Source organism: Pempheris klunzingeri, chromosome 7, assembly GCF_042242105.1.
Source record: "Pempheris klunzingeri isolate RE-2024b chromosome 7, fPemKlu1.hap1, whole genome shotgun sequence".
Classification (NCBI taxonomy): Eukaryota; Metazoa; Chordata; class Actinopteri; order Acropomatiformes; family Pempheridae; genus Pempheris; species Pempheris klunzingeri.
Genome location: NC_092018.1, coordinates 22,733,644 through 22,748,345, shown reverse-complemented (window position 1 = coordinate 22,748,345; position 14,702 = coordinate 22,733,644). Strand labels below are relative to the sequence as shown.

General features: G+C 42.7%; 1 protein-coding gene across 1 annotated transcript; it reads left to right on the top strand.

Annotated features, from left to right (window-relative positions):
- The first annotated feature begins 1,049 nt into the window (after positions 1-1,049).
- On the top strand, positions 1,050-10,377 carry lhx2b (LIM homeobox 2b). The gene is made up of 5 exons (XM_070834087.1): positions 1,050-1,232; positions 2,814-3,016; positions 3,754-4,131; positions 7,025-7,223; positions 10,087-10,377. The coding sequence occupies exons 1-5, from the start codon at positions 1,050-1,052 to the stop codon at positions 10,375-10,377; spliced, it is 1,254 nt and encodes a 417-aa protein (XP_070690188.1).
- The last annotated feature ends 4,325 nt before the right edge of the window (positions 10,378-14,702 follow it).

Sequence of the window (14,702 nt, the reverse complement as noted above, 5' to 3'; positions counted from 1 at the left end):
GGGGCTGCTGCTTTTTTTTTTTTTTTTTTCCACATCGGTCAGTAAAAGTACAGCCGAACAGTTCGGTGATTGCGGAACAGCCAATGAACACAAATGGTGCGTGGTGACGCAACAGGGCCCCGTTGATAAGGAGCTGAGAGTCCAACCGGGACCTGAGAAGGAGGAACGGCGGTTTTGGGGGGTCAGCAAACGCTCGCCTATCACCAGTCAACGTAGAGCCAACTCCTCCTCTTCTGCTGTTACGCACATGTATGCAGCCTCCTTGGCAAAAGACAAAACATTAACTAAAGAGACTACTGTAAAGGAAAAGTGCGTCTCCCACACGGCCGGCGGGATTCTATAAAGCAGAGGCAGTGTGGTTTTAATTTTTTCTATTTTCTCTGCTGAGCAGAAGTATAAATCAGCTGCTGTAAGCATCAACTTGGACTGTTGAACCTGGAAGAGGGGAGGAAGCCTTCCTCACAAGGCTCCCTGACAGCTTTTTGGACATATCTTTTTTTTTTTTGTTCTTTCTGACTGTATGGTTGCAGTAGAAGGCTGCTGTCCAGCTTTGGCAGTGCCAGTTCTACAGTCACTTATTGCTCTGTAGAAGAGGGGAGACATTTGCCAATGCTTTGCAGACTGTCGAAATCCTGAAATATTACTCCCGGCGAGGAGGAGGCATCGGTGCTGAGACCCATGCAGCGGGTGCTTCCATAGTTGGTATGTTTATTCATCGTAAATGGAAAAGAAAATATAGAGAGACCCGTTGGTAATAACAAAAGAGATAATCTTATACCTGAGAGAGAGATTCCAGTAAAAGAAGCGGAATCTGTGCGGTCATTTATGAATTAATCATAGCTTATTAATAATGAGAGCTGCAGAGATTCGGATGACGGTTTCCATTGGCAGATGAGACGTAGTGTGGAGAACACGTGTCCAATTTTTCCCTCATATTTTTTCCTCCCTGATCTGGATTTCTCACTTGTCACGGCAAGACAAGGAAAACCTAAAAAAAAAAAAAACAGCGAGAATTCTGAGTGGCGTTATTGCGCAGCGTTTTGCCTCTGATGGACATCTTGGCTTGCAGATCCGAAGAGAACAGTTATAATATCCTTCCCTCTGCGGCAACGATGCTTTTCCATGGCCTCCCTGGAGGCGACGTGCACGGTGTGGTGGAAGAAATGGACCGGAGAGGAAAGAGCGAGTCAGCAGCCATCAGCTCAGCCATCGATATGGGGGAGTCAGAGACGGTAGGTAGAGATTTATTTGGCCCTCTCGGCTTGTTAGCGCAGGCAGCATGGCAGCCTGGAACATGTGACAGTGGCTGCACTCTCAGCTCCAAAAGCGCTTTTGGTTCAGACCCGAACGCGTTCTGCTTTCAATTCACACAGAAAAACTGTCAAGCAAAATTATTATTTTTTTCCCCAGCTTATTAGAGTTGTTTTCAAAGCCTTCTCAGGCCGGAAAACTTCATCCAAAAGGCCCAAACATTGTGATTTAATCAGCCAGTGTTTCATCTAAAACTTCTTTTTAGTCCCCAGCAAAGCTTCACAATAACCGGACCCAGAGCTGACCAAGCTGCGTAATATTCCCTAAACTACGGGATGACATTTAAAAAATTCTGCAGTTTCTTTCTCTAAACGTGTCCTTCACCACACTCAGACATGGACAACACAGCGCGTGTTCCAACTCCACTTGAAATGGTCCACAAACAAAAAGAAAAGACAGATTTGAAAAAGCAAATTACGTCAGACCTTCACACTAAAACCCCTAAAAGTTTTTATTCCGTTCAGAAAATTTGGAATCTGTTCATATTTTCTATTCTGTAAACATTTATTTACAATCCAATAAAACTTAGAATAATTCTAAAACGCCCCACAGTGAAAATGAAACAGAGAAAATATTCTTTTTAATTCGGCTCCCATCTTCTTTTGCTAATTATTTAACTCGTGCGTGTGTGTGTGTGTGTGTGTGTGTGTGTGTGTGCGTGTGCACGTGTGTGTCTGTCTATTTTTCAGGCCTCTTGAAAATAACATTTAACGACAGTCCTGAGTGATAAACCTGTTTGTTAATGTACCTTTATTTAACATCAGTATTATTTGTATTATTGGGAGAAACACAGACACCCCTGATGTCCTCATCTAAAATAACTTCACTATAATAATTCCAAAAACACCGTGCACAACAATTGAATGCTTCTGAATAGTAAGAGTGTGTAATATTAGGAATCTGCTGCTGTGGCTCAAACTATGGGAAATAGAAGAATAATGGCCTGATCGTTCCTCCTGTGCTCTCGTGTTTAATTCGTATTTTCACACCACTGACTCTGTTGTTCTTTTAAGTATTTCTATCAGAATTTTCCCCACTTAAACAAAAAAATAGTCCAGCAGTGTTTAAATATTCCTGACTCTGTGTTGGCAGGAGTTTGCCCTGTCCTTGTTCTTACTGACTATTTGAATCCACAATTTTATTTCATCCTATTACTAATAATACTCTTACTATTAATACTTTATTATCGGGCTTGTTGAGACGAAAATACATTTTAAATATTTCTTTATAATATTACTATGATCCCCACCCCCCACCTCGGCCCCTGCTGGCGGTGGCTCACTCTATGCTACTATTCTAACTAGAATATTCTGGAGATCAGACTTTCTAGGATTTCATATTTCCTCTCTCACATGTTGGGATGGCTTCGTGTCACCCCCGTGTTTCTTTCCCGACACCCACGTCCTAACGCTGTGTCCTCTTGCCTCTCTCTCTCTCTCTCTCTCTCTCTCTCTGTCTCTCTCTCTCTCTCTCTCACCCCCCCTGACCGTGCTGACCTGCAGTCCATGCCGTGTATGACCAACGAGCGCGTGGCTCTGTGCGCGGGCTGCGGCAGGAAGATCGCGGACCGCTACTACCTGCTGGCCGTGGACAAGCAGTGGCACATGCGCTGCCTCAAGTGCTGCGAGTGCAAACTCAACCTGGAGTCTGAGCTCACCTGCTTCAGCAAGGACGGCAGCATCTACTGCAAGGAGGACTACTACAGGTAGGGGGGCGCGCAGGTCCTCGAGCTCCACGGTGGCGTCCAGGAGTTAGAAGTGACCGTGTTCGTGGAGCTAAATGTGTGTTTCACGTGATGCTGACACTGTAATTGGTGAGGATGAAGCAGGGACTGGATATTTTGAAATACTCTAAACGCAACAGTGCGTCAGTTTTTGTAATTTTTTTTTATTGATTTGGTTCTTTGAAAATCTTTTAAACGTCAGAAAAAAAACGTGAATTCTACTTTATTTCTTTCCCCAAAGCTCCTGTCCTGATATGATATGGGTTTGGAAAAACAGTATTTTACTGATGCTTAAAACTCGGCAGATAATAAAATAGCTTCCTTTAGGTGTAGCAGCTCTCTAGAGGAGCATGACCCCCCTCCCCCCCGTTTTTATATATAAAAAAAAAAATTAATGACGAGTCATTCTTAAATTAGAAAAGGTGAAAATATCAAAGTTCCATGTCTTCACTCGCCACACTTGGCTAGTATCCACATTTCATTAGATCCCAGCATCTGCAGATTGATGCAGGAGATCTGGTTCCCTGTGAATTCACCTCATTAGTGAACAGAGAAAACTTTACGCGCAGTTTTCCAGTGCGTAAAAGTTGGGGTGCGTTCCCACACAGGGTCCCACGCAGGCAGACAGTTTTACCCTGCAGCCCGGCCCTCACGCACAGCTGCGCGGCCCTTGCAGGCTCCGTGTCCAGCCGCTGATGAGGTTTCTGTGTTGTCCGCAGAAGATTTTCGGTGCAGAGATGCGCTCGGTGCCACCTGGGGATCTCAGCCTCGGAGATGGTGATGCGGGCCCGGGACCTGGTCTACCACCTCAACTGCTTCACCTGCACCACCTGCAGCAAGATGCTCACCACCGGGGATCACTTTGGCATGAAGGACAGTCTGGTGTACTGTCGGCTGCACTTTGAGACTCTCATCCAGGGAGAATATCAGACACATTTTAACCACGCGGACGTTGTCCCGCACAAAGGCCTGGGCCCGGCCAACACGCTCGGACTATCCTACTTCAACGGCGTGGGGACAGTGCAGAAAGGGCGGCCCAGGAAGAGGAAAAGCCCCGGGCCGGGGGCCGAGCTGGCTGCCTATAACGCTGGTAAGACGCGCTTTTATGAAGATATTCAAAAAAAATAATAATAATAACGACGTTCACCCACTGGCAAGGCTGGATTGGTTGATAAAAGGTGGACAGAGTTTAGACCAAGACATTGTGCTTTTTTATAAAATGGAAATCACCCGTGTGTATTTTCGTGCTTTCATGTTTTGATGCAGATTTTCACCGCAAAATCACTTCAGGCCTGAAACAGAGAAAAAAAAAAAAAAGTTACAAATTGGAAAAAAAAAAAAAAAAAGAAAGAAAATCTTTGTAACAGTGGTTCAGTTTGTCCCTGTGCTCTCCTCCTGACGAGTTCACCTTATCCTACTAAAGTCTGCACCTTTTTTCCTCGCCTGCAGGTTAATATTCTTAGAGGGATTTTATGATAAGTTTCTCATAACTTTAGCACCATGACATAACAGCAGGTCTAAGTTTTAAAACATCCCTAAAGAGTTTAAAACTGACCTCATTGCATTGCTTTGAATTTATTTTAAAAGTCCTACTGTGCACTTTGAGATATTTGTCCCTGTCTGATCTTTAACACTGTGATAGTCGGTATAGGTTCCACTCAGCTAACCATTTTGCAATGAGGCCAAACATTTATGCATGAATACTAACTAACTAACTAACTGCTACAGTGGGAAGTCTATCACTAAAGTCAGGATGCTAAGATCATATCTTCAGAACATTTAGCAATAGTTACATTCACTGCAAACTGTTTTAAGCCTGATTGTTGGACTGAACTTTTCCTACAGCTCCATATAGATTCCATCAGGTCGATGAGCTGCAGCAGTCTAACATTTATGGGTGAAAACTTGTATGTGGTCAAAATGTCTCTCTATAATAATCCAAATAACTAACAGTTGCTGCTTTTTAGTCATGTTTCACTTCAGATTTACTCAATCTGTTATAAAAAAAAAGGACTTTTTTCTCCCACGTCCTCTTTGGGGGATAAAAAAGGAAAGTTTTTTGATGTTCCGGCTTTTGCTTTCGCCCTTTTCCACTTGTCAGGCTCCATAGACATCTACAGACCCTAACACCCCCCCCCCTCAGAAACCTTCACACACACACACACACACACACACACACACACACACACACACACACCACTGGAGTCTTTCTGCATTGGGACCAGGCCAAACTGGGTGTGTACCAGAGAGATCAATGTGATTTGATGAGTTATTCACTGGAAGAGAGAGCTGGGAGCAGAAGAACTTTCTTACAGCAGAGCTGTCTGCAAAATCTGAAATCTCTATTTTAATGCTTTGACTTTAGTTAATTAACCTTCCACTTGTTCACATAAAAAAGCAAGTTGGTTACAAATGAAACATTATGTCAGACTCTGAGACGAGTCAGCCAGACTGTGATCACATGACTTGCTCTGCTGTGTGTTTGTGTCTGTCAGTTTGTAGATTCTCATTTCTCATAAGATTTTTACAGTTCAGATTAATAAGAATGGAAGTGAAAGAATATTATTCAAAATACTTTCCAATTAAAAATAATCTCCTGTCTTTTATTTTCCTCCCGGATCAAGTCGTTTTTCCTGGAAAGAAAGAAGCACCACTGTATTTATTTATTTATTTGAATCAGTGGGATTCACCACACAAGTGAAGCTGCTCTAAAAGCAAGTCAAATGATCTCACTTGTTAGCGGTGGACTTCGCTTCAAGAACATACAGTTTGTGTGATATTAAGAAAACAGCAATTTCATCCTGAAGATGAAAGAAAGGAAAGGAATTCTAATTTCAGAAGAACAAAAAAGATCTTTTTTTTTTTTTTTTTTCCCCCACTGTGGGCATTTAGGAAACCAACAGAAGAGAATTCATTTGAACCAGAGCCAGGTAGCATGTGAAGAGGCAGTGCGCCCTCTTCTGTTTCCAGCCTGAAACAACATCAAAGCTTCACCTGGAACAATCACATGAGAACATGTGGCGACCCCCCCAGGAGCAGCCTGCAGCTCTCAGACGGGGGCTTAACGCTGCGAGGAAGATGTTGTGTGTGAGGATGAGGAGGAGATGAGCAGGAAACAGGCTGCTTTTTGTTAAAATGCTGCGGCATATGCTTTGGACGGAAAGCAGCATTTGTTCTGCCTGGTGTGTATGGGCTAATTAAGTGAAGTGTTATTCTGATGGTTTTCACTCACTTCATATTCATCATTTGCAGCGTTCTGATATTGAACACGAACTGTTATGCATGCAGCAACACTTTGAACGTTGCCAAGAAATTTGCAGGCTAGGACAAATTTGTGTGTGTGTGTGTGTCTGTGTGTCTGTGTGTTGAAGCCAGGCTAGCACTTCCTCCTAGGAAAGAAAGACATGTAGACAGACAGAGAGACAGACAGGGATGATCTGGAGCTGGAAGGAACAGCTGTCAGGTCACAGTGTCACCTTGGATCAGATGGATTCTATGGATTTAAAGGAAGAAAAGCAGTAAAAAAAAAAAAAAAAACACCATTTTTTAACAACAAATCTGCCTGAATCACCTTAAAAACTTTTCTTCTTCTTCTTCCTGTCTTTCTTTCTTCACGTGGACACACATTTGCATTATCTATCTTTCTCGCTCATGCACATTATTGTACTTCAGAGTCTGGGCCTCATGTGGGGGTCACATCACGTGCAAAGTGTTTGGAGATTTCTTGATTTTCTTGGGGGATGATTTGAGTTTTCTCTGATATATTAAAAATAACCATATTCAGTAAAAAATCAAATTTCTACACTAGTCATGAGACGTAAAAATGAGGTCAGAAAAGACAGTAAAAACCCCCCACAGTTCTCAATGTAAGCAGCCGATCAGAAGCAAAGCACCAAACACATCTAAATGGAGACGATTAGTGACCGGATTAGAGTTCTCTCTTTGTAACCAGCTCTTCCCTCCTGTTCCCTGTTGGCCCGCAGCGCTGAGCTGTAACGAGAACGATGGTGAGTCCATGGACCGGGACTCCCAGTACAGCTCCAGCCAGAAGACGAAGCGCATGCGGACGTCCTTCAAGCACCACCAGCTGAGGACCATGAAGTCCTACTTCGCCATCAACCACAACCCAGACGCCAAGGACCTCAAGCAGCTCGCCCAGAAGACTGGCCTCACCAAGCGGGTCTTACAGGTAACCACAGCAGCCTCTCGCTTCAGATGAGACCCCCTTTTCCTTTGCTCAAGGCATAAGGAGACAAATGCCAAAAGGGGTGAAGGAATTTTGCTTTTTTCCAATGCAAATCAGTCTGCTTCCAAGTGTGAAATATATGAAGTGAGGTTTCCCTGAAAGAAGCCAAATCAGCTGCTTTGTTTTGAGATTGCTTAGTGCAGTTGTTCCGATGGATTTCATAGAAGATTTTCATGAAACTGCAAACAAGTTGAGCAAAATGGAGATGTATTATCTTGCTTTTGTTTCTTTCCTCTTCATTTTGTCAATTTAAAGAAAAGCACTTTAATATCAAGAAATTAATTCAACGGTTTAAAAAAAAAAACTCACGTGTACGTGTGTTCATATATTGAATGCAAAATTACCTGAAAATGAAAAGAAATGTAACGTGTTTCAGCGGATGATGCGACGTTATGGCGAGGACTGAGGGAGGGAAAAACACAAAGCTGTGTAGTACACGAGAAGAGAGAGAAAAACACACTGGAGCATTTGATTTCCACAAAAGACGACAACAAATTATCTTGGGGACTGAGAGGGAGAAAAATGAGACAAAAAGGTTTTTTGAATCAAATTTTTTCTGAGAAAGAAAAAGAAAAAAAAAACAAAAAAACAAACAAGAAAATCATCCTGCTGCTTTAATTAACGCTAGCAGAAAACAAAGCAGTCGTTTTGCTTTGATGCGTTTGAGAGATTTCATGCCTGTTATTCCAGATGAAGCGTTCCTCCTTCCGCCTGTTTCCCATGGCTCCGTGATGATTCCATCGCTAACACACTCCAGCACTCAGCCCTGCACACACTCGCTGCAGCTCAGATGCTACTGTCTGTTACTGAAAAAGATAGCAGAGATTACATGTAAAAAATATTAAAGTTCAAAGATGAAAATTGACAATTGGGGGGAAAAGGATGCCGGCTCCAGTGCCTTCTTGAGCAGTTTCACTCGGTCCTCAGCAAAACAAGGAAGAAACCATTCATTTTCAATGGCATTGTAAATATTAGAATAATGACTGAAATTAGCAGCTTTTCCCCGTACGCTCTGTAGACAGTTCCATTATTATCCTTTCACTTTAACTTTCTTTTCCTATGGCTACTACTACCATTGTCTCTGTGACTAGCCACAAAGAATGACTTAACTTCTGTACACAGCAGAAGAGTGCTCTGGCTTTGTGTTTTTAAGCCTTCTTTTATCACTGACTCCAGTCTGAGCGTCTGCAAACAGACTTTAAACAGACACGAGGAGATGCTCACTGCTGTGTGCTCTTAACTTAAATAGCAAATGGGATGTGGAGGACAGTTTTCTTCATATTTTAGCTCTCAATGCGGCAAAATACCTCACGTCCTCCAAACTAAACGACAAATATGTCATTTCCCATTGCCTTAAAGAGGTCCCACATGAATGTTTTGACCTCTCTATCAGCAGGAAAACACACAATTTCTTGGCTTCTTCCAAAAAGCAGCATACCTGGGAAAAAAAACATGCAACTCTGTAAATCCTCCACTATATTCTCTATAGCGTCGCTAACTGTTTCTGTCTGCTGTTTCGTGCTGGGCAGGTAGTGTGCAGTGGGTTTTTAGAGCTTTTCCACTGAAAACAACCCCGATGAGTGACCCCTTCTATATAACACATACAGTAGCCCTTTGAGCCATGTAAAAATATTGATTAGTGATGCTTTAAGGTTAGGAATTGATGCCGTCCATGGTTAAAAGGTGCCAGTGTTTAACTGTAGGTAAAACTCATCCGTTCTCCTTGCAAGTTTCTGAGGGGTCCGTAACAATATCGTCTTTGCTCCTGAGGCAGCAGCTAAAGGTTAGGCCAAACGTAAAGATGTGTCTCACATAAGGATTTGAAGAAACGACAGATGTTGTTGTTTTCCTGGGGAGGGCTAGCTATCTCCACCTCACAGCTGACTGCGCTTCAACACGAACCGTGACATTTCTTGACCATGTTTTCCCACCTCTCAGGCAGCCATAGGTCTCATTAATTTTTACCACAGTATCAAGATTACAGAGACTGAAAAAAAGCAGGCACTCAATCACAATGAGCATCATGTCTGCTTTAATTTGTGTCGCTTTTTTTTTTATTTTTATTGTGCGGTGATGCAGTTGGAAAGCCCGCACTGTACTTGCTGCAAAAACTGACCAGAATGGAAGCAGACATTTGTGTTCATTGTGTTCAAATTAAATTACTGTGAGATTTCCATACAGACTGTTGAATGGAAATCAATGTGTGGGGCAGAATGGAAAATCTAACAGCACGCTGTAGACGAAATGGTTGGCAGTGTTGTGTGGTGTATAAACAATTTGTAGGTACTGATCTCAAATATGCAAAAACACAGGTGTGAGTAGGTGACCAACCTGTGACAACGTATGCGGTGTTTATGAGTTTGGAAAATGTTTAAAGGCTCGGTTGAATGAAATCAGACTCACCTACCCTTAGTTGTATCCAGCCATGTTGCTAGTTTTAATGTTATTTGAGATATCCGCTTCAGTACAGCGAAGGTGAGCGGGACGTTGTTTACGCACTGAAAAATGATATTTCTATAATTCAACGACAATATGTCCTCAGGAATGTGTCACGCTCACTGACCTGTGGGTTCTGGAGCAACACTGTTTGTGGAAAGATGCTGCTTCAGAAATTTGAAATGTCATTTTTCACCGCTGTGTGCTGAAGTACGCCAAAAACTTTTTCTGTGATTTGGGGAACTGACCTCTATCAAACCCCTGATATGAGTTTGTATGTTAGTATGTTGAGCTCAAAAGTTCCATGAAGTGTTGCTTAACTTTTGTGGATCACTTCTTTAGTAAAAGGTTTTACTTTGCTATTTCCCAGGTGTGGTTCCAAAATGCTCGGGCCAAGTTCAGGAGGAACCTGCTGCGGCAGGAGAGCACAGGGGTGGACAAGGCCTCCGATGGCTCCACGCTGCAGGGCGGGACGCCGTCGGGCCCAGCCTCGGAGATATCCAACGCCTCCATGAGCCCCTCCAGCACCCCCACCACCCTGACAGACTTAACCAACCCCACCATGCCCACCGTCACCTCCGTGCTCACCTCAGTGCCGGGCGGCATGGAGGTCCACGAGTGCCGGAGCCCGTCACAGACCACATTGACCAGCCTCTTCTGATGGAGCCCTTCACCACAGGCTCCACCCTGCCCCCTCCTGGATCTAAAGCTGAGCACTCCTTCGAACATTAAATGGATTAGTAGAGAAGGTAACGGAAACATTAAAAAAATGATTTCTTTTTCGCTCTGAGCCCATTAGAGACTATTTGCATAGTGAGGCGGCCAAGCCTTACAGATGGAACAGTTGTTGTTATTTTGATGTTGTCTTGTCGAGAACTGAGGAGACTTGATTTGCATTTTTCAATGTTTACAGAAAGAGACTGCGGGGAAAAAAACTTGCTTAATTTTTGGAAATTTGTTTTTTTCCAGCACAGTATTTATGTTGTTGTACAAGAGTCACTGTTAGAAGGATTGTAAAAAATTCCTTTTTTGAAAATCTGAGATTAAACACAGGTTACAATATCCTACGACTGCCACGTGCCTTACAGTCAATTTATACCTTAACCACTGCTCTCAGAAGTCGACCATGATCAGAGTGGTAATGACCTCTGTTGCTTGTGCATGTGAGCGTGTGTGTGCGTGTGTGTGTGTGTGTGTGTGTGTTAAGGTTAGCTCTGTTTAGAGAATTGCAGAAGACTAATTCTTCATCCTGGTCATGTTTGGGTTTGTATGCATGCGTGATCTTAAAAACTGCTGGACGCGATGACACACCACATAACATTTCAGACACGGCAGGTAAATCTTTTAACATTAATTGGTGACCACATTTTTTTTTTACATGATTAATTATTCTGTGGATTTGAATAGTTACACGTGTCAAACTCCAAGCCAACTGAGCGAAACAGACCCACCTTTATGGCACGTCATTTACATATTCTGAGAGACTATTTTCTACGAGAGCGAGCATATTCTCGCTGTATTCTCACAGTGTATAATGTTAGGCGTCAGTCCGCTGACGAGGCTTCGATTTGTAGCTGTACGGTAAGCCAACAATGATCCAATTTTAGTTTGCATCAAAACATATCACATTAAAATAAGACAAACTAGAGAGTTTTTCCCCGTTGGTGGAAAATGTCGCACAGACCAGTGATACAACCTCAAACTTTTTTGTGAAGAAACTGAGATATGTCTGCTATTGTGGTGCAACACTATTATTCAGTCAGACCATTCTGCTGTAATCAAGATTAGTCCACAGCATTCAACAATATCTTTCATTAGCCCTGAAAATATGTGGAATGATCTCACGCTGATGTCAAGTTTTCTTAGATTTTTTTTTTCAAGGAATGCTGTCAAGATGGATACTTTGGTGTACAATAGAAAAAAATACATGCTGTGAATGGGAGGTGAGCTGCTGGTGAGACACCCTGAACAGTCCCAGACTGCTGCAGTGATCCTGACTGAGCTCTTCTGGCTGTGCTGCTTCTGCGCATTTTGTACACGTCCACTGCTGTGCTCGCTTTTGCAAGAAATATTAACACCAGCGATTATAACACTTTTCTGCCTTCAACTGATGCACGCGCATAGAGTGCCGGATACAATCATCGCTCTGATTGGTCACATGGGTTTGTGGTACAGTGATTGCCTGTAAACCAGGGGCTAGCGTGTGAACTGAGGTTTAGCCACTGCAGTTTTGGGTGCATCCATCCTAAAAGATGTCAATGCAGTAAACGTGAACTCCATTCATATTTTTAATGCATTTCTGCTTCCTGTGTTTTTGACATTTGCACTCTTGCTCATAAGCACTCACCTGATAAATGCTCATTAAGTTTGTTTAGTTTTTTTCCTACTGGCGGTGAGGTGAAAAAGGTGAGGTGCCAACTGATGAAGACAGACTCGCAAAAAAAGAGGAGATCTGCCTCGATTTCTTCTTCTTTTACTCCTGGCTATGTAATGCAGCGTTTGTATACTTAAAAAAAACACCTACCGTCACACGCCTCAACTCCACTGAAAAAAACACAACATTAAGATAGCGTCACGGCAGCAGACGAAAAAAACCACCACAGACGCCGATGGGATCAAACATAGAATCCCGTTTTGTCGACTTTTTTGGCGAATTTGCTTGAAATTTGTGCAATTAAATCAAAACATACCCACTCAAAAGTAAAGAAGCTAGTCAGATAACCAATGCAATGTCATTTGCATGTGCTGTTCACTCACATTCTCTGGCATATGGATGCATAACAGGCGTAGCAGGCACAGGCCCTGAAGCCTGATGCTCAGTCAGACATAGTGGTGCACCATTGCAATTTTCTCTCAAGATTTCTTTTAGTTTGGTTTGATCATATTTTTGTTAACTCCTGCATAGTTCACACTTCAGCAACGCTATGGCCACATTGAAGTGATCAAGCAATTAATATATGTTTCACAGCCAAGCACTTCGGCTCAAAGTATATATAAACTACTTCACAGGTTTACTTTGATGGATACTATTTAGTTTGGTATTATAGCATTTTGTATTTGTGCAGAGGAGTGTCAGTGTGGCTTTAGCAGGATGCCCTACTTCACGAGGCAATGCAATTTGTTTTCGGCACAGTACGGAAAATAAGGCTCAGTAGTGTCAGTAGCACAATATATAGCAGACATCACATAGTACACAATAAACAGTAATCACAGTTATCCTAGATAGCGGACAGCTGCATGTATAACAATGCAAAATGCAGGGACAGAAGTTAGCCAGCCGCTCTTCAAACTGAATACTGAATATTGAAATTCAGACACAGTTTTCAAGCAGAAGTAGCACTTAACAGCTTTGGGTAACTTGCGAAATGACGCAAGTTGGGCATGATCCCTGGGGCAATCCCTGGTCCCGATTAGTTAGTACATAGTTTTATGTATCCACGCCATTGTCTCATTATCCATTACCCATTACCCATACTTTGGGTAGTCGGTAGAATCCAATCCGGGAAATTTAGGAATTTGTTTTAATTTGATTAATCGATCAAAATATCTAACAGAGAAAGAGGATAGGAGCACTTGCACAGCCAGGCCTTCACCTGGTTCAGATATTAATGTTATTAATCCATGTGCAGACCTGACCTGACCTCTGCAGGCAATCCACGTGTCAGAATTTAAAAAAAACATGAGATGGACTCATTATCATGCTCATACACTAAAACATTTCTATGTCATGCATCAAAGCAGGAAACGCTTGTGTGTGTGTGTGTGTGTACATGTGTGGGTGGGGGAGGGGAAGGTGGGGGGGGCTGCGGCTGATTATACCATTTCATGAAGACCATTACATTCAACTGCTTGCACAAAGTCTGGCACACAAAAAAAAAAAACCAGATCACTTAAAATAAGCATCTATGCCAAAGCTGAGAGCGATAGTAGCTGACAGCCTTCCCGAAAGTGTAATCATAAAAGAAATCTGTTTTCATGAGTAGCTTTTCCTCACTCTGCTGGAGCAAAAATGTGCTCGATTTTCTCATGGCTCCAGTAGCAGGGACTCGAGCTGATCATAAAGGTAGGAAGCTTTTCCACCTAAAACTATCACTTTACAATCAGTTCCAACACGGAAGGTTTAACGAGGAGGTGGTGAGTGGGTGGTGGAAGAAGAGGTCTGGAGAAATAGCTGTCTTTACACTTTGTAAGCACAACATGACTTATGAAAAACAGACCTTAACTTCCACTGCAGTGCATAATTAAAAATGGGTGTACATAACAAAGAGGAGTACCTTGCAGCGTACAGACTTGGTAATTATCTCAGCGACGGTGTGAGGAGTTTAAGTACGTGACCACTAACGAAACACAATCCGAGTGACAAAATGTGCTCTACTTTACTTCAGAGCGTTGATTGCATCTCTTCAGGTCCGTCGACATGTTTGGGAAATAAGAATATGAAGTTTCTGTGTGTGTGTGTGTGTGTGTGTGTGTGTGTGTGTGTGTGTGCGCATGTGTGCGTGCGTGTGTGTGCGTATTTGTTTGGAGCCCTCACTCCAGGAAATCAATCAGGTCAAACAAACATATGGATGTCTTGGCCAAGCTGAAACAGCATCTCTGTGCGATATAAGGACACAACATAGTTTAGGCTATAAATTCTCAGTGTTGGAAAAAAGCATATTTGGCCGCCTGCTTCATGTTAATGTGTGATGTGAATTTGATCCAGTAATTACAGGAAAAGGAAGAGCCTTGGCAAGCACCACAGAGAAATAACACAACAGGCTCATGACTGAAAATTTACTGTGTGTTAATGGATGCTTTTCTTTTTATTTTCCCAGAAATTGTTATTCTAAGGACAATAAACTGTGTGTTCAGGATTTTCAAGAACAGATGGGGGTGGGGGTAGGGCACTGCTTGTACAGTTTCAAACACTGCCTACCGCCTGTCTATCTGCCAGTGTGGCATGTGATCTAATGGCAGCCGTCAATCCAGTTTTGACCTTTCATT